The sequence below is a fragment of the Carassius gibelio genome, chromosome A11, assembly GCF_023724105.1.
Source record: "Carassius gibelio isolate Cgi1373 ecotype wild population from Czech Republic chromosome A11, carGib1.2-hapl.c, whole genome shotgun sequence".
Classification (NCBI taxonomy): Eukaryota; Metazoa; Chordata; class Actinopteri; order Cypriniformes; family Cyprinidae; genus Carassius; species Carassius gibelio.
The window spans coordinates 16,789,287-16,810,797 of NC_068381.1; the positions used below are offsets into that span (position 1 = coordinate 16,789,287).

At 36.3% G+C, this 21,511-nt stretch overlaps 1 protein-coding gene across 4 annotated transcripts in view; it reads right to left on the reverse strand.

Annotated features, from left to right (window-relative positions):
• LOC128022501 (paralemmin-1) overlaps nucleotides 1-19,333 on the reverse strand; it is a 36,537-nt gene extending 17,204 nt beyond the window's left edge. Inside the window, exons 1-5 of one of the 4 annotated variants that reach the window (XM_052610141.1) lie at nucleotides 18,988-19,333; nucleotides 9,756-9,801; nucleotides 8,313-8,393; nucleotides 1,460-1,587; nucleotides 107-215 (exon numbers count right to left, since the gene is read on the reverse strand). In XM_052610141.1, the coding sequence (XP_052466101.1) occupies nucleotides 107-215; nucleotides 1,460-1,587; nucleotides 8,313-8,393; nucleotides 9,756-9,801; nucleotides 18,988-18,992 (369 nt within the window). In that variant the 5' untranslated portion in view covers nucleotides 18,993-19,333. Of the gene's footprint in view, nucleotides 1-106; nucleotides 216-1,459; nucleotides 1,588-1,787; nucleotides 1,951-8,312; nucleotides 8,394-9,755; nucleotides 9,802-18,987 lie in introns of those variants that run through there. The other 3 variants (XM_052610138.1, XM_052610139.1, XM_052610140.1) reach the window with 3 other exon arrangements.
• Between the last annotated feature and the right edge of the window lie 2,178 nt (nucleotides 19,334-21,511).

Sequence of the window (21,511 nt, forward strand, 5' to 3'; positions counted from 1 at the left end):
CATGAGACGGTCCCCCATTGTGTGTCATGCTTTAAAGGTTTGAATAGGAGCCTGTGGATCCCCTGCTTCCCGCCCTGGTGTGAAAGAGCTGCTGGTCAGGACTCACTGTTTGTTCGACTGTCTTGGTGTTGACTTCCTGTACTGCGTCTGACAGGTTCTCTTTGGTGGATGTCGCAGACACAGCTGTCTCTAGCTCCTCCAGCTCTCTCTCCAGTCTGTGCTCGAGACGGAGACGGACAAAGACAAGATGGATACTCAGTTAATAAAGCACATTTTTAGGTAATGCGTGGATTCAAGCCCGCTGAACTTTTAGATTAAAATGTACTCAATATTTCTAGATTTATGTGCAATGACTATAAAACATGTGAATATTCCAATATTAATAGGAGTTACTCTTCTCACACAGTTCATTAATTACAGGAATTGTTGTTCTCCTTGATTTGTAATATTACAAGTAGATGATAAATTGAATATATTTGGCAACACCACAAAGACATTTCTTTCAGTGTATAAAACCTTTTTACATTTCAATGGGTTTCTCTTTAGATGAGGGGGAAAAAGCTGTTGTTTCGTTTGTCTAAAAACAATAATATGAATTGTTATTACAATAATACATAGATACCATCTTCAGTGTCACATGGTCCTTCAGAAGTCATTATAAAATGCTGATTTGGTGCTCAGTTATTAATAATAAAGATCTTATTATTATCATTAAAAGAAATTAATATAATAAATATTATTATTTTATATTATTATGTAATGTAAAATAGCTTTTGCTGCAAAATATTTTTCAATATTAAAATAAAAAATGTTGTAACATAAAATTTAAAAATTTTGTAACATTCTAAATGTCCTTACTTTCACTTTTGATTAATTTAATGCATCCTTGAATAAAATTATAAATTTGTTTTTTGTATTTTTTGTATTACATTTACATATACAGATATATGATGTATAATTATAATTATAATTATATAAATATACATATATATATATAGGATCTGCACCAATTAAACTCTGTTTTCACATCGTTTTTTAAATATTTTTCACTTCTGAGTGTGTTTTCCACACCAGGCCGTACTGGCATTGGCTGTTGACTGGCATGACTCATTGGTTGGCACACCAGTCCTGTACCAGAAGCCCTAACAGAGCCAGAGCAGAGATTTAAACTGGGAATGGAGATCCAGACTGACCGCTCTGCCAGGCCCAGCCCACTTTTTCACCATTAGGAATAAACTGAGACAAATCAGATGAGAAAGACCTTGGCTGCTAGATCCATATCAAACAGTCCAGGATGAAGGATCCCACATTAGGGACTTGCTATCTAATCGCAGCTGGACTGAAAAACAGAGCCAGAAGACACATTTCTACTTCTATTTCTACTTATTTCATAAAAGTGTCTCCTTTTATATAAAACAGGTGACTGCAGCTCTACACCGCACTGATGTGATTGGTTTACCTCAGAATGGTCTCCTCAAGACCTCTGGTTTTGGCCTCGTCTTCCCGCAACTGTTTTGTGGTCTCATCTTCCTCCGGTCCTGCAGAGGGCGCACCGTCCAGCAGCCATCTTTCCCTCAGTGCCTTTGACTGCAAAAAAAAAAAATAAAAAAGGAATTTTTCTGTAAGCAAGGAATACTGAAATGACTCCTGCATTTGCCAAAATGTATAATAAACAACAGAACATACTCTGAGGAACACTGTGTACCATAATGCACTTAACTTCTGCTTCAGACTTTTGTTAAAGGGATAGTTTTAGAAACATTTTAATTCTGACATAATTTACTCACCCTCGAGTGGTTCCAAACATGTTTGAATTGGAAAAAAATACTATGGAAGTCCATGGGTACCATCAGCTGTTATTTTGCCCACATTCTTCAAAATATTTTCTTTTGTGTTCAGCAGAAGAAAGAACCCAATGCAGGTTTGGAAAAACTTGACTCTGAGTAAATGAAAGAATTGGATTTTTGCATGAACTATCCCTTTAACCAATCAAATTCATTTTACACTTTTATTTCATAAGGTTTTCACCAAAAATGTCAGTTTTACTCACAATTGGGTTAAATTTAGAAATGTGAAATATCTGGTTTCAGAGCAGTCAGTTGTTTAGAGATGCTGTGGACAATGCCATTTAATTTTTAAATATTTGACTGATGAATGGTGCAATAAAAACTGACCAATCAGAATCAGTATTCCAGAGAGCTATATAATCATGTTGCACATTCCTTTTTTTTTACAAATAGTGTGTGACATACAAGTAAGCATAAGTAAGCAGTATACTTCTATTCCATTTTGAACAAGTTTGGAAATATTAAGATTTCAAGTTTTGGAAAGAAGTCTCTTATGCTCACCTTTTATTTCTGTGATCAAAGTTGAATGAAGGATCACGTGACTCTGAAGATTGGAATAATGATGCTGAAAATACAGCTTTGCATGACAGGAATAAATTACATTTAAAAAATAATTATAAATAAAATATATTACAAATAAAACAACAAAATATATAACATTTATACTGGAATTATATTTTAGAAAATACTTTTTAACTGTATTTTTAATCAAATAAATGCAGCCTTGGTGAGCATTAAGAGACATCATTTAAATACATTAAAAAGCGTTGATTATTCCAAACTTCTCTCCGGTATTGTATGTATTCCACAATGCAATTTGCAGCTCTTGCCTGAATTATTCAGCTAATTGGCACTAATATCTAAGTGTTGAGCTGGTACTAGGATGCCTTGGCACCAAACCAGGCACTGCTGTGACTTACTCTCTGAAACTGATCTTACCCTCTTCCTCTGTCTCTCAGAGATTGGTGTTTGCTATTAAACTACATGGCAATTTGTTTGCTATTCACAAATCACATAAGATGTGTGCATAGGCTGCCCTGTACCAGCCCATTAGCAGCAGACATTAAAAGTCCACAGCTGAGAGCAGGATGGATGAATATATTCTGGGCAGGACAATAATGGTGCTGTACAAACCTTTTACAGTAACTCAAACAAAACTAATCCAAGAACACTTTATTTGAGATTTTTGCTGTTTTTAGTACACTGCAGCACTTTAAGTGGATTATTATCAGTGCAATATATGGATATTTGACAGGCAGTTCAAAAAGAAAAGGAAAAAAAAAAAAATACATCAATCATAGAAAAGGAAGTTGTATGATTTGGTGGTTGTCCAGCCTCTAAAGCACTGCAGGCCTTGGACATTCCTGCCTCTCCCAGCTGTTACTGATCAAACCAGCTTCTTCTTTCTGTCAAGTCAAATAACATTCTTTATGTGCTAATACAACATTATATATTTTGATACATGAATACCGGTTCTGTTTACTCTAGGCTACTTTCAGGACTTAACAATGAGGATTTTTGGGATGGGCCTTTCAGGCCACTAGTTCAGATTTGTTCTTGCCCTGATAATATTACTGGATCCAAAAAAAAAAAAAAAAAAAAAAAAAACACAGCTAAATTTTGTTACCAGCAAAACATTTTTATGTCAAAAAAAAAAAAATGTAGATTTATATTTATTATTTAAAATATTGTTTAATTGTCTTATTTATATTTGCCCTTAATAAAATTCTTGTTTGTATATATATATATATATATATACGAACAAGAATTTTACTATGTATACAAACACATTAGTTTAGCTCAAAGTACTAAAAAAAAAAAAAAAAAAAAAAAAAAAAAAAAACCTAAGATTATGAATAAATAAAACCTTAATGGAAACATAATAAATAATATTTAAAACACATAAATTAATAAATAATTAATAAAACTTTAACATTAAAATGAAAAAATAATAATTAAATCAAATTTTACAATATAATCTAGAAATCGACATAATATAACTTTGGTAAACATGTTTATGAGCAAACGATGTATGATCTGGTAAATGGAACTGGTCTATATATAAAACAATCAAATCACTCACACAGTTATTCAATCAAGTTATAAATGGCATATCATTCTTGTCATCTCTCTTTTATTCTGCACCTCACATCTTTTGTTTGTTTGTTTGTTTGTTTTTTCACCATCCATTGTATTTCATTTTTTGCCTGAGCTGCCACCTCCCACTCCCTAGAGACCTACTGAAGGAGAGCGTATACTGACCACTCTCTCACACACACACACACACACACACACACGCACACACACACACACACACACACACACACGTCTGTACTCAATCAAATGTACAAAAGAACGCTCACAGGCTCTCATGTGCTTCCAGTGGTTGAGCTATTGTTTTCCAAAGTAAAATGAATCCAGCTTTCTTTTTTTACGCAACAGCTTAAAACAAAGACTTTGTCGGCCTGTAAGAGTTCAATTCTCTCTATCATTGTGTCATGTGACCTGTGTTAACTCATCCCACTAATCAAACCACACCATTTCAGTCCACATCATTAACATCCTGTACTGATCATCCCGGGACGTCAGACATCCTCTAAACAGTCTGGAGTGACTGATGAGCCAATCAAAACAAGGGAAGCTTTGGAGCCAAAATACTGACATAGAATGAGTACAATACCGACTGTACTTCACACACATGGGCTTCAACACAACTTGGCCAGAGGCCAAACATGCACAGCTTTGGACCTCAAGTGGCTGGAATTCTATACTCAGGCAGAACACTATGGCCCTTATCTTAGATTGACAAAAGCCCGCTCATATATCAGAAAGCATGTGTTTTCAGGACTCTCAGAGGCCCCTCCATACTTTAGCGACCTGCGGGCCACTATTCACTGTCCATTCATCTCTCTCTCTTTCTCTCCCTCTGCATTTTGCTGACTCTGAATGGGAGCTCCATAGAAACTGCTAATGAGGAGCGTTTTTGGATCTTATCTCTGGCCAGCACAGCAAAGTCTCTCAGCCACAGCTGATCGTTAGATGTGAAGCCTCAAAAACACACACAGATAAACACAGCCGACTTCCACAAAGCAGGACTGACAATAATGATTACAAATGTTTAGCAAATGACAAAAAAAAATTCAAAATAAATCACAATTCATCATTTATTCATCTCTGCAGTCTCCAAATGAAAACAATGCAAAGAAAGACATTACATTATTTCTGCAGATGAAATAATTGAAAAAGCATCCATTTTACATGAAAGATTCTCAGTTTTTCTTGCATTTATTTACAGTTAATACATTTACTGAGTATTGGTATTGAGTCTTAATGTAGATTATGAGCTGATTTGAGCCTGTGTTTCCAACAAGAGTACCAAGGTACAAAAAAACCCTATAGAAATTAATGTAATGTTTATGTTAATGCCCCCGAAGAATATATTAAAATAATTAAATGCAAAGCTTGCCGTTAGAGTTGCGCGATTAATCGACTGCGATAATCATGCACATTTTGTCAGTAAAGCCGGTTCTGCCAGTTCATCATCACATCTTTCACTTTCACTTTCAGATGGAGCAGCATTTACTACATAGAGGCATAGTTCACTGACAAGTTATGCAAAAAAATTGCGTATTACAATTTTATTGCGCCACTACGAAATCTAAGAAATCTTTTGCAATGATGACAACTGTTTCCATAGCTTCTCAGTGAACTATGGCTCTGTGTCGTAAACGCTGCTCCATCTGAAAGCATGTGAGAATACTACGTTTAATAACATATTTTTGCTCCAAACTCACTTCATAACTTGAGTCGAGTGTTTGTAATAAATCCCTCTGTGAGAGGATGTGGCTTCTTACACAGATTAAGGCACGCAACATCTTTCAAAGTATTCTAAGCATTCATAAAAGCATTGTATTATAAATACGCTTTATTTTAATCGAAATTAAAGTTAAATTAAAGTTAAAGCTGTTAATGATGTTTACATCTCAACATTTGAAAGGGTAAAAATGACATAATTTACTGCTCATTAGCGCTAGCATTCTGACCGCAGTTTCTATAAAAACAGCGATTTTACCTCCTTGTTGCAAGGAATATAATGTAGTGATCCAATATCTAAGCTATATTTCAAGCGACTACAAAGCTTGGTAAATGCAGCAGGGCATCCATGTATATGCATGCAAAAGTTTGCATACCACACACAGTATACTGTACATACTGCACACTACAGATATAGTTTGAGTAGTATGGTAGCCTGTTATTCAAAACATATCCAAAGACATTAAAAACTACAGCATTAACAGAAAAGGGGAAAAAATACCTCCAACAGTTCACAATCATGTACACCTGACCTGAGGGCCACGGAGACAATACACCTTATATTTAGCAGAATGAAGCATTTCCCTCTTCACACAAACAGGATGTCTCATCACCCCCCCATGGCAGATTCTCCTTCCTGCGTCTGACAGGGTGTTCTTGGCCCTGACTGCACCAAAACAGTGTGGTCTGGTCAACACTGATACACAGAGTCGATATTCATAAATAACAGGGACTAGTGAAATAGCGAAAGATTATGGAAGAGCACTTCCACCACACAAGAAAAAAACTACTTTGATAAATATTAATCATGACATAAACATTTAAAATAACAAGCTAAAAATTCTAAATTATGCAATACTAACTCCTAATCACGACATAAAAAGTCTAAATTATGACATAAAAGTCATAATCGTGAGATAAAAACTTTGATGACAGGCATAACTATGACACTAACTCATAATAATGAGATAAAAAGCCACAATTAGATTACAAACTGAAATTATGACAAAAGTACAATTTTGACTTATCTCATACTTCCGAGTTAGTATCTCATAATTATGACTTTTTATCTCTTAACTATGACTGAGAAGGTCATAATTTTGGATTTTTATCTCATCATTTCATATGTTGACGTTTAGCATAGGTTTCATATGTTCAGTTTCTTATGACATAATTAACTACAGTGGGGATCGAAAGTTTGGGCACCCCTTGCAGAATCTGTGAAAATATGAGTGATTTTCAAAAAATAAGAGAGATCATACTAAATGCATGTTCTATTTTATTTAGTACTGTCCTGAGTAAGATATTGTACATAAAAGATATTAACATTTATTCCACAAGACAAAAAAAATGCTGAAATTATTAAAATAACCCCATTCAAAAGTTTGGGAACCCTTGGTTCTTAGTACTGTGTTCTGTTACCTGATGATCCTCGACTGTCTTTCTGTTTTGTGATGGTTGTGCATGAGTCCCTTGTTTGTTCTGAACAGTTAAACTGAGCAGCGTTCTTCAGAAAAATCTTTAAGGTCCTGCAGATTCTTCAGTTTTCCAACATCTTTGCATATTTGAACCCTTTCCAGCAGTGACTTTATGATTTTGTGATGCATCTTTTCACACTAAGGACAATTGAGGCACTCAAACACAACTATTTAAAAAGATTCAAACATTCACTGATGCTCCAGAAGGAAACAAGATGCATTGAGAGCTGGGGGGTGAAAACTTTTGGAATTTGAAGATCAAGGTAAATTGTACTTAATTTGTGTACCGGGAAACATACAAGTATCTTCTGCTGCTTACGAAGGGCAGAACTAAATGGAAAACAATTATATTTCAACAAAATAAGACAAATTTGGCCATCTTCATCATGTTCAAAAGTTTTCACCCCCCAGCTCTTAATGCATCTTGTTTCCTTCTGGAGCATCAGTGAATGTTTGAATCTTTTTAAATAGTTGTGTTTGAGTCCCTCAAATGTCCTCAGTCTGAAAAGATGCATCTCAAAATCATAAAGTCACTGCTGGAAAGGGTTCAAATATGCAAAGATGTTGGAAAACTGAAGAATCTGCAGGACCTTAAAGATTTTTCTGAAGACCGCTGCTCAGTTTAACTGTTCAGAACAAACAAGGGACTCATGCACAACCATCACAAAACAGAAAGACAGCCGTGGATCATCAGGTAACAGAACACAGTACTAAGAACCAAGGGTTCCCAAACTTTTGAGTAGGGTTATTTTAATAATTTCAGCAGTTTTTTGTCTTGTGGAATAAATGTTAAAATATTTTATGCACAATATCTTACTCAGGACAGTACTAAATAAAAAAGAACATGCATTTAGTATGATCTCTCTTATTTTTTGAAAATTACTCATATTTTCACAGATTCTGCAAGGGGTGCCCAAACTTTCGATCCCCACTGTATATAATTGGTCATATTTATTACTGTTTATCTCAAAATTATGACTTAGCATCTCATTATTTCAAATGTTTAATGTCCTTTTATTTCATTCTTATGATTTACCAACACATAATTTTTTTCTTATGTCATGGGAAAGGGCTTTCATAGAAGACATTAAACTTAAGTCAAATTTTGGGTTAGAATGATTGTAACAGAAACATGCCACGCCTAATATTATGACCTCAGATGTCAGTTTTTTACCTTGAGGTGCTGAAGCTGCCGTCGGTCATCCTCTAGTTGTCTTTTCTTATTTTCAATTTCTGTCTGTCTTTTCCTCTTTTCCTGCGAATAAAGATATTATTAATATTAACACACATCCAAAACAACAAGGTTAGAACTAACGCATGCAAACACAAACAACCATACTTGTTTTCTGCACCACTAAGTGATTGCGCTGTTCTTCAACATTGGTTCTTTTAGTTTGGAAATTTGGCCAAATGATTTTCCGAGGGGTCACATATTTTGTTGAAACCTACGCCTTTGCCCTCAGACCAAAGCATGAATGATAATGAGTGTTAACAATCTTCACAGGTAAGAGAAAATGAGCTGAGAACATATGTTCATCAGTCAGTGAGGCCAAAATCCCAGCCAGCAGGAAGGGCATGCGTGATTGTGTGTGTGTGTGTGTGTGTGTGTGTGTGTGTGTGAGAGAGGCCTTTAAAGGTGCAGAGATTAACAGACCAAACTGTGTTACAGCCCTCTTTTTAGCTTAGTAAGAAAAGATGCAAAACAGGATAATATTTCATATTTGTCAGTGGCGTTAACTAGCTGTCAGTTAGAAAAGGGCTGTTTTTTTTTGTTTTTGGCTATAATTTAATTAAAGGAAGATCGCATGTATCGTTTTGTTAGTGTACCTACTACATAGAGTGATTTTGTGGACAGACAAAGAAAATAAATAAATAAATGAATAAAAATATTAAAAGCAAACAAATTATAATTTATTTTACATTTATTTTTAAATGAAGTAAATAAATAAACATAAAATTTGTGATTTTATGATTATGTTATAATAACAAAGTTTAAATTTAAATTCCAAAACATGATTTCACTATAAAATAGACAAAAAATAAATCTAATTATGGTTTCTTATTCATGCAAAATGTGAATACAGAGAACTGTGCTATTTTCTATATTTGTGTTATATATGCAGTTGAAATGTGCAGTTTTCAACATTATTCACACTGTAGTTTAAATTGCAATTGTAATTTTCTAATTATTTAATTGTTATATTTTGTATGATTTTACTGTGTTATGTATTATATATATATATATATATATATATATATATATATATATATATATATATATATATATATATATATATATATATATATATATATATATATATATATATATATATATACATACATATATACACACACACACACACACACACATTTACACACATATTTATATACATACATACATAAATAGTGCTTACACCACATTTGCACCTAAATTAATGCTTAATTGAAATAAAATGGTACTGGACCATTACTTCAGAGAATTTTAGACATGGGCAGACAAATCAGCCCTTTTCAAGAAGTAACAATCTCTGACCCAGTTTCAGATTTGTGAAATGGGTTCAGTAGGTGGGTTTATTAGGACCGCCAGGGGAACATGTGGTGTGAGAATCTGACTTACTGCAATAGCCTGGAGCCGCTCCTGCTGTGAAACTGATTCTGACATCCTGAAAGAGAGAGAATATAAATATATTAGGCTGGTAGACAGAACAATGGTGGCAAACAGCTATTTCGGAGATATCTGAGGACTGAGTGTAAAATTATATAGCTGCTGGCTTCACATTGGTGTGTATCGTGAATATATATATATGAGTTGATAATACCACCACAATATTGTAATTACCAGAGGGAAATGTTCCCAGATCCCTGACTTTGAAGTGTTAATTAGGAATCATGATAGAAGCTTATTGTTATTTGTCATTAAAAAATAAACATTGACATCACATTAATATCACATTATAATTATGAATGAGCATCACATTTTTAATTATGATACTCAATTATGTTATATATGTGTGGTTATTATAAAAGACAGACAGAAAGACAGACAGACAGACAGATCTGGAATAGTCGAGAAATATGAGAAATACAGAGAAGTAGAAATGAAATCTGCTAAAGGTTTCAAAAATAATAATGACTGCAAGATGCAGGTTAAAACGGTGCTTTCCCACAAAGCAAGGAGGTAAGTTTGAGAAACGCATCTGAGATTTGATTCATGCCGAGCTTGACTGAGCAAGAGAAGAAAAAAATTCAGCTCTGGAGTAAAATTGCAAAAATTCCTTGTAAGGCTTGTGCAACTGCTTCCAAGAAGAGCAGAAAATGGCTGAAGAACCGTGTCAACGTTGACCTCATCCTCTGTGGCTCAAGCAAAAGACACAAACACCAGCGTGAAGTTTCCCCCTAATGACAAATAAAGTTTGTTTTCCAATCAGGAACATCCTTGTTCAACTCATTCCCCCATTTCTTGTCCACAAACACACACACACACACACATTTCCTTGTTCATATGCTAAGGGCCAATCCCAAAAGGTCTTCCAGACGGTAAAACGGACCCCTGCTGACAGCCCCATCTCCAGAAGGATACAGCTGTGGAATGTCTTCCTCTATACAAATCATTTAAAGCTGAGGTGAGATGCCGTCGGGGAAAAGACGAATGTGAAGTCTGCTCTCCGACCCACTGCACTCACATTCCCATCTCCCCCCAACAGGAGTAAAACACAACACCTGTCAGAGAAACTGAACGGGTGACACAGCAGCTAAGAGCACAGATGCTGAACCTGATGCACCACTAAATTACTAAACAAACATCCTTATGGAAGCAAATATGACTGTTTGAATGATGTTTAAAGCTGGTATTTCTAAAATCACATGGACTATAGAGTCTGCCTTATGCTTTTCTCTGAACTGTATTTGCTCTGTATAGTAAATCTCAGATATCCAAACCATCATTATATGATTAGAAACACCATTTTTATCTAGCAAGTGATAACAGGTTGAAAAATCCCATGGTTTTTATGTGTGCATATGATTTCGGAGGCAAAGGCGTTTGTCTGTTAAGTTTCACTGACTTGTCTCCATGGATCAGAGATGCTCCCTAAAACACTGCAGTCCTCCAGCCGCCCCATAACACACTCCAGCATTAACCTAACAAGTAAACAGATCAATATGCTCTCACACAAATATTTAATGGCCTCCTTGATTTTAAAATCTTGAAATTATAGCCTTTAATGAAATTTCTCACCATACTCACAAAAATAACAAACACTCATTACATTCGCTGAAGCTTCGTGCAACTCTGTGTTGCGTCATGCCAATTCATTGTCCAATTTCTGACCAATCTGAGATGATAATTACATTATTCATACAGGGATTGAAATATATTCAGAATGTGAGCAGAGAACATTACATTATCAAAGAACATATACACACTTGATTCCCCAAAAAGTTGGGACACTGTACAAATTGTGAATAAAAACAGAATGCATTTATGTGGAAGGTTCAAATTTCAATATTTTATTTAGAATACAACATAGATGACATACCAAATGTTTAAACTGAGAAAATTTATAATTTTAAGGGAAAAATAAGTTGATTTAAAATTTCATGGAATCAACATATCTGTTGGGACATATAACAAAGTTGGGACAAGTCCATGTTTACCACTGTGTGGCATCCCCTCTTCTTTTTATAACAGTCTCCAAACGTCTGGAGACTGAGGAGACAAGTTGCTCAAGTTTAGGAATAGGAATGTTGTCCCAATCTTGTCTGATACAGGCTTCTAGTTGCTCAACTGCCTTAGGTCTTCTTTGTCGCATCTTCCTCTTTATGATGCTCCAAATGTTTTCTATGGCTGAAATATCTGGACTGCAGTCTGGCCATTTCAGTACCCGGATCCTTCTTCTACACAGCCATGATGTTGTAACTGATGCAGTATGTGGTCTGGCATTGTCATGTTGGAAAATGCAAGGTCTTCCTTGAAAGAGAAGACGTCTGGATGGGAGCATATGTTGTTCTAGAACTTGGATATACCTTTCAGCATTGATGGTGCCTTTCCAGATGTGTAAGCTGCCCATGCCACACGCATGCATGCAACCCCATACCATCAGAGATGCAGGCTTCTGAACTGAGCGCTGATAACAACTTGGGTTGTCCTTGTCCTCTTTAGTCCGGATGACATGGTGTCCCAGTTTTCCAAAAAGAACTTCAAATTTTGATTTGTCTGACCACAGAACAGTTTTCCACTTTGCCACAGTCCATTTTAAATGAGCCATGGCCCAGAGAAAACGCCTGTGCTTCTGGATCATGTTTAGATATGCTTTCTTTTTGGACCTATAGAGTTTTAGCCAGCAACGGTGAATGGCACGGTGGATTGTGTTCACCGACAATGTTTTCTGGAAGTATTCCTGAGCCCATGTTGTGATTTCCATTACTGTAGCATTCCTGTATGTGATTCAGTGTCGTCTAAGGGCCCAAAGATCACAGGCGTCCAGTATGGTTTTCTGGCCTTGACCCTTACACACAGATTGTTCCAGATTCTCTGAATCTTTGGATGATATTATACACTGTAGATGATAATAACTTCAAACTCTTTGTTATTTTTCTCTGAGAAACTCCTTTCTGATATTGCTCCAGTATTTTTCGCCGCAGCATTGGGGGAATTGGTGATCCTCTGCCCATCTTGACTTCTGAGAGACACTGTCACTCTGAGAGGCTCTTTTTATACCCAGTCATATTGCCAATTGACCTAATAAGTTGCAAATTGGTCCTCCAGCTGTTCCTGTTTCCTGTACATTTAACTTTTCCAGCCTCTTACTGCTACCTGTCCCAACTTTTTTGGAATGTGTAGCTTTCATGAAATCCAAAATGAGCTAATATTTGGCATGAAATTTCAAAATGTCTCACTTTCAACATTTGATATGTTATCTATATTCTATTTTGAATAAAATAAGTTTATGACATTTGTAAATTATTCCATTCCTTTTTTACTCACAATTTTACCAACTTTTTTGGAATCGGGTTTGTATATTTATATATTTCACTTTAATGGCATAGAAAAGGACCTATACATTGCCATTAAAATAAAATTACTGAACCTAAATAAAACTGAAATAAGATTTATTATGAAATAAGAATTACTAATAAACAAATAAAACAAAATACTATTGTAATATTTAACTGTAAAAAATATTATTTAATAATATAATATTATAATATTTATAATCATAATTTTATTTGACATTATGATCACCATTTAATAATCACATATCACAGTTTTGATTAATTGTGCAGCCATAATAGTGATATAGCTACCCATATTAGTGAACACTTAGTCACATTTCTTACAATGTAAACCCATTGTCAACGTGAAATTTGAATAGCAGACGCAGTATCTTCAAAAAGAAAGCGTTCCTGGGTTCAGTGTTAGGTCAGCATTGTCAGGCATAAAATGACATAACTTTCTTCCTCTGACAGGGCAGTCAACACCTCACACTGATTATTTTTACACTCTTTTTAAAAATCTATATACAGCTGCAGATTCTGTGCAGTAGAGGCTCAGTCGTCTGCAAAATGAGGGTCATATGTCTGGCTAATTTTCCTCCCGTCACATGCTTATCAGCCACAGCTAGCACAAACAACAGCTTGATCTCAGAGCGGGTCCAGTCAGAGCATCCCATACGCCAGCCGATTAGATTTCCTTTACTAGCTTAACACTTCTGTCAACAGCGCGTCCAAGTTGTCTTGAAATGTTATATAAGAGCAAGTGATGGGAAAGCTAAGAAAACTGCTAAGCTACTAAGTCAATTTGCTCTTTTCAGTGTCACTATTAGCAAACTAGTTATCAATTTAAAATATATAACTCCAATAATTTGATAGTTTTTACTTTCAAATAACGCGTGTGCTTTTTGGCGTGTGCTTCTTCGGCTCTCAATCGAACGTAAAGGGTGCATTTTAAAAATGTTTATTAAGGGTGCAAAAAGTCATACAAATCTGTGTGTTGCTGCATCAGCATTGATCCAAATCAACCAGCAAAACAAACCATAAACACCAACAGGTTTAGACCATATAAATCAATAAATGTTTCCACATCTGCATTTTATTCTCTTGGCTGCAATAATAATCTGATTGTGAAAGGATCGGGGCCATAAAAGGACATCAGTTTCCTCAGGTATTTCAGGTTTTTCTTAGAAGCTAAATGAACAACATATTCCACAAATGAAGCTGCTTTTGACACGAACCACTTGTTCGAAAACAATCTGGAGAGAAGAAGGAATTCAAGGCAACTCTTTCACCCTAAAGAAATCACATCAGACATGCAAGAGAACTAAAACAGATGTTTTCCACTCAGTAAAGCTGCACCTCATCTCAATATTTTCTGAATAAATTCTTCTAACAGTTTCATGTCATGTCTCTCAGCTGAGTTCACGGATGTGTCGCGGTCGTGTGGATGAACAAAGGTCCTAATTTTTTAACGCATTTCACGCATGCGCAGTGTGACAAATTATTCAGGTCAGGAAAGTCTCGTCGATCTCTGAATTCTCAAGATAGTAAAAAACAGCGGCGAGCGCCACGACGAAAACAACGAAGAAGCTTAAGGTTTTACCCCAGTTACTCTCAAATACATTCATGCCAAGCTCGATAAACAGAGACGACTTTGGTAGTTGATACGCTGGAGCTTCTTCCTGTTATAGCGTCCTGTGTTTCACACTGCGCATGCGCAGAATGGATACATGCAATGCAGGGAAAATTACAGCTGTTTGGGAAAGCATATGCATTTTTACTTGGTTTTACTGGAACTTGAAGCCTATATATATATATATATATATATATATATATATATATATGTTTTTTTTTGGAGGTTAAACTTTAGAGGGTTAAATATTTAAGTACAAAAATGACTAATAATGGACGTAACTAGCTAAATTTAATTTATTTTTTCTTATCATTATTAAAATAAAACTAAGTTCATTTAATTATAAAAATACAAATTAATGGGGGAAATCGATGACACAATTTTCTGAAAATGACCCAAGGACCTGAAAGTAATACAAAAGTTCAATAAAGCTGCACAACAGAAATGAAGTTGGTCTGTATCCCAGCAGTAGAATCCGCCCAATGAGCCATGCTCCTAAAATGACCCTACAAAACTAATAACCATAACCATAAAACACACTTAAAGGCTAACTACTTCAGTGCCCAGAGATTATTGGTTTAACCTTTTTTCATTTATTCACACAGATTTGTCACGACCGTTGTCTAAAGATTGCCAAAGAAATGACACGCTCAGCCTGAATTCAGACTCTGCGGACTGATTCTGATTTACAGTGCAATTTGAACTCATGTGCAGGGCTGCTCATGCCTTCAGGCTCATCACAGCCTCACAGACAGAAGTGTCACAGGACTGTAATCATGTCTGGTTACAGGGTCACAGACACAGCTGAGCAGTGGCAGATGACAGGCCAAATTCTGCTGGTGCGACTCTATGAGTCCTGAGACTAAACACTAAATGTGTCTGCGTGTTTTGCACTGAAATTAAAGGAAATGCTCTCCAAAATTGTAAAGTGTACACACCCTCTCGATGTCTTTATTCTGTAGAACACAAAAGAAGATACTGTGAAGTATGTCAGTAACCAAACAATTGCTGATCCCTATTGACTTCTATTGTTTGGCTGCCAACATTCTTCAAAATATCTTCTTTTGTGTTCAACAGAAGAAGGAAACTCATGCAGGGCGAGTACATGACAGAATTTAGATTTTCGGGTGAGCTATTCTTTCAAGAAAGGAATACAAGACACTTTCGCACAGATTTTTTGATTTACTGAAATCAACACTGTTCTGTCCAGGGAAACAGGCACGTCCCTGTGGATTTCCTTTTGAACTGTTCAATGAATAGAACTGAAAGAACATTGTCTAACTCATACATCCCCCATAATGTCAGTAAAGGGTTTCGGCCACGACAGATAAATGTGGAAACACCAAGCTCCTTTCACACTGATAGTGAATAACAGCACAAAGAATGGACAGGAAGCGAGAGGCAAACATTAGTTCTGAAGCATGGTGGGAAGGATTTCCCTTTCCCTTGCTTTTTGAACTTCTTTCAGTTCTCGCTCAGTCTTCTTCATCTTCCGCCTTTGAGGAACCCTGACCAAGCAGTTTCAAGCCTGTTCATTAGTGCTCAGCTCAGACACGGAGTCTGATGAATCCTTTTGAAGCTTCCCAGCATTCCTCAGCACATGTGGCAGAAATCAGCACTTCACAAGGACGGCAGCGTGGAAACGGCACGCGTGCTGAGTTTCAAAGCAACATCAACAGCAGCTGACGTGCCCATCAACCTCCCCATTGAAGCCTAGGGTTAATAACACTCCATTTATTGAAAGAGAAAAGAGCAGCTTTAGCATTCCAGAACTGCACTGGTCATAGAAATGCAACGTGCAGTACCCAAAATACACCATAGGTTTATCCATACAATTTGTTTTGTGTCAGCTATAAGCAGCTCAGATCATATTTCAGGGAAGATATTTTCATTGTGCCAATAAACAGCGCCTAACTTCATCCTCCCCTTCATGGAGTGGTCATTTATGGGGTTTCGGACAGACCCCTGTGAGTCACTAATGGAGAGGCATGTGTCATCTGATATGGGCAGGGCCTTTCATTCAGATTCCACAGGAGCAACTGTCAGTCCAGCCCTCAGCTCTCTCTCTCTCTCTCTCTCTCTCTCTCTCTGGTGGAGTACATTAGAGTAATTAAGTCTGCCGGCAGTTGTCTCTGCTCCTCTAGCTAAAGCCCGGTCATGATGTATGTATCCTTTCAGTTTCACAGCGGGAAACAAGATTCTCAGTGCATATTAAGCTGTTTCACATATCCATACAGCATGCTGCATGCATACAGAAATCAGTCCGACCAATCTTTATTTGAAGCTGATCTACATTTCAATTAAAATCTCTTCTGATTATCACTGCTTAAAGTCTGCATGAAATGGAAATCCTCCAATTCTGTTTTCTAAATGCATCGCAATGCTCTTATTGTGAACAACTCATTCATGCATGTTTAATTTTTTTTTTAATATATTTTGACCCATAATCAAAACAACTTCTCTCTATGCCAGATTCCACCAACCGTAGTCTGCTAAAACCCTGGCCCTTTCTTACAAACGCCCGCAAGCTCACATATATTTCTGCCTCCATCCAATCAACAACTGTGGGACAGCACCAAGAACCACCCTATTCTTTATTTTTTTTTATTCTATTATTTATAATCAGTTTCACTCAGATGTGTGTCACAATCGATCAGTGATCTGCAGCTGCTTCTGTTGCATCATGACTTTAAGCCATCATTCGTCTCTCTCTCAAATGTATTGCATTGCACGAGGACCAGCTTTCAAAGTTCAGTTTAAGTTCAGTCTACAATATATTGAAATACTGAAATGTTGCAATTAACTACAGCTGTATTGCTGAAAGAAAGCACAAGCGCAGCAAAAGAAGTCAGAGAAACAGGGAGATGCATCAGAGAACACAATTCAGTATGAAAATAAATAAAAACCAGTGTAGTATGTAAATCATAACTTAATAGCTTTTTAGTTTAACTTATACTTGCAAGTAGGGCTGCAACAAAAAAAAATTGATAATCGATTAATCTAACTATTTTTAGAATGATTAATCGACTAAACATACAACTACAGTGGAGCTAATGCGTGAAGTCAATCTAGTGCAAGATGAGCATTTGTGATTAAAAAGTATATACATTTGAATTTTATTTAATATTTTTAAGAAACTGACTGATTGTTTCACTAGATAAAATCCTTATTCCTCAGTTGGGATCGTGTAGAGCCCTTTGAAGCTGCACTGAAACTGCAGTTTGGACCTTCAACACGTCGGCCACCACTGAAGTCCATTACATGGAGAAAAATCCTGGCATGTTTTCCTCAAAAACCTTAATTTCTTTGCGACTGAAGACAGAAAGTCATGAAGATCTTGGATGCCATGGATGCGAGTAAGGACATTTTTATTCTGGAAGTGAACTAATACTTTAAAAAGGTGAATAGTGGGGTTTCTCTTACTAGTGTGCATGGAGCGGGAAATATAAAACCCGGAGTGGAGTTCGAGAAAAGTGATGCGTTTTAAAGAAATAAAGTCCATTCCATTCTGATGCAGTGCTCCAGACCGGATTCTATCATGCGCCAACTGTTTGTTTACAAGCAAAGCTACTGTTTTGGCTTATTTTTGGTCAGTTTTTAGTTGTTTGTGATGAAACAGGCTACAAAAAGGGCGGATTTCTGTCTTAAACCTAAGTTACTCGATATTGCTTACTTCTGTAGTCACACATCGTGCTGTAGTGCTCAATATCAGCACTACTGACTAGAGGCCTCTTGCCTATTTACAAATACAGTGGTTAAATACAGTACATACTGTACACAGACACGCATATTAGATGAATAGCATCTTAAGTACGTCAAATATTCAAAAAGAGACAAGCTGTTTCTAAATTAGGCATGCAAACAACTGCACAAAGTGTCAAAGCCTTGAAGGAGAAGCCTATTTCGGTCAGCAAAGGGATATAATAGAGCCCATGTGTGCTGGATGCTGCTCACCGCTGGATGTCATACCGTTATTCGCTGGACCGATTACACCATGGCAAAATATAGAAACGATATGCGATTTAACTAATTTTTTTTTTTAAATGAAAAATACAGCCTTATTTTTAAAACCCCGTTTTAATGTGCTGTAGGTAGGCAACGCACTCTTTGTATATGAAGAGCAGAGCTCGGGATGTTTTGCAGGTGTGGCACAGTTCACTCATTATAAGGGCCAGCGGCACACTGACCTGCCCACTAAATCAAGAATAGTTACTATACTCACTCCATAGTGGTCCAGTGCTGTTTCCCTCAAATTTCAGGTGAATTGCCCCGGGTGATTTTTATTTATTTTCTCCCCTTCAGAGGCGCAGCAGCATCAGTGTCAGCCCTGTCTCTTTTCCCTGTGTGTGAGCAGTGAGACCGGGAGCTGCTGCTGCTGGCGTCCCTCCCCTGAATCTGCCTCTCTCTGCCTTATGATCCGATCAGCGCAACCCCGAAAATACAGTCCACGTCCGTGTCAACGCGCTCTAAAGACATCCACAGTGTAACATCCCTCCATGAACTCTCCGAAAGCGTCCGCCTCCTCAGAGAGCTGAGTTGCGCGTCTAATGATGTTTTATTTTAAAGGATACTTGGCCCAGTCTAATAATGAAAGGGAAGATTTGTCACCCCCTCATGGAAGTAGAAGGTACTACGAGTCCATGTAAATGTACTGTACATGCTTGAATCATTCCCAGAATATATAATTTATTAATGTAAAGGTAGATAAAGGGAGCATGAGGTTCTGTGGATTTATATCAAAACTCCCAACCAGTGTTATTATTGTTAACTAAAACTATTATAACATTTTAACTAAAGTAAATAAAATAAAGAAACCTATATATTTTTATACTTATTTTACTTCAGCTACTTTAACTTCCTGTTCTAAAATAACTACAACTAAAATAAAATAAAAGTAAGTGAAAAATTATATTGAAGTGACAGAAATTTATATATATATATACAAAACACACAAAAAAAATCTAATTCATAATATTAACAAAAACTATACCTCTAAAATAACACTGATTCCAAATTGGCTTCATTAATAATAACAAAAAAAAAAAAAAAAAAAAAATGAAAATGTGCACAAATTAAAATTAGGGGATATATCTAAATATGTATATTATATAGATAGATAGATAGATAGATAGATAGATAGATAGATAGATAGATAGATAGATAGATAGATAGATAGATAGATAGATAGATAAAAAGTCTTATTTTTTAACATTTTATCTTATTTTTAAATGAACTAAAAAACTTTTTTTTTTTTACATTTTTAATGTAATTTTGTTTTGTTTTTAAATTGCAGAGATTATTTTATCCATGTTATAATAAACATTGAGGGGAATTAGGCTCCATAAGTTTTGTTATTTACAGATCACATTATGGCAGTCTGTGGTGTAGTTCTATCAGCACACTGCAGTCGGGTGGTTTTGTTGTGTGTTGGGCAGGCAGCCTGTAGATGGAGTACACGACCAGCTCCTGCTCTACATTCATTGCCTTAGGACTCTATTTTAGAAATCTGAATTCATGATGAAATGGGTGATAAAACATTGAAATATATACACATTGTTAATAAGTTGATCACAATTTTATCCTCTGCACCAACTCGGCTTTCTGAAATGTGTTCGGAAACAGCAGTTAAGCTTTATTTGTGTCACTTCCCAAGATCACAGCTTCAAAATGTGCAAACACTTACCAGAAATATTCAAATGCATAAGTGCATCGAAGTAACTTTTATGCTCGAAGCTGTGAGATAATGGCTTGTTTAACACCTTAGGCATCTTTTTTGAAGGATTCCAGCCCACACAGCTCCTCCCTGATGCTCCTGATCCATCCAGTCCTCATGCAGATTTTTCGGCAGCCTGCACACGGAGCAGCCTCACTGGCCTGCCAGTTGCCGTGGTAACTTGACATGTCTCCATTTGCTGTGATCAATGGAAATGTTGCCATCGCAGGGGATTGGAGCGCTGCCAGCTCTCTAGGAGTGCAGCATAACTCTCTCTCCATCTCGATCTGAGACGGTGAAGACACAAAGGGAGAAATGGAGGCAGGGGTAGGCTGTGGGGTGGAAGAGGTGGGTCTGAAATGCACCCTGGGTGGTTTCTTGGCCGCTGCAGTCAGGGTTAAATGATCACTCAGGAGGCAGGCCATTTAATTTGAGCGCACTGATTCTGTAATAACACAAAACAATCAGTATGAATGATGCTCCTGCAATGTGGGATCAGGGGTTTTCCTCAAATCATCAGCCTTCCAGATTCTGCTGAGTCTAAATTTCTGTCAGGAGGAGAGCGGGCTGAAATGGATGTGGTGGCTGTGTGTGTGTGTGTGTGTGTGTGTGTGTTGAGGAGGTTTTGATTTCAGCATGATGCTGTCTTACACGCAACAATGTGTATAGAAAAGTCAGATTTCAGGTATTATTTGTTTTTCAATAGATCTATGAAACATGACTGGGGTGAAATTTAATTTAACATGCTTACATAAGACACTGTCTAATGATTATCAAATATAAAGGACAGTAATAATTCATCAGTACATTCATCATTTCTACATATACAAGCTTGTAATATATATAATATAATATTGTAATTGTAATGGAAGTTTTTGGGGTGATTTAACTTGTCTAAGACTTTGTTCAATTCAGCAGTAAGTTTGTTAGCAGCTTGTTCTTTTGTTTTTAGCATAAGTATAGACAAATGTTTCATCTGCATTACATACCATAGGTAGATTATAAATATATAGATTAAATAAAATTGCTCCTA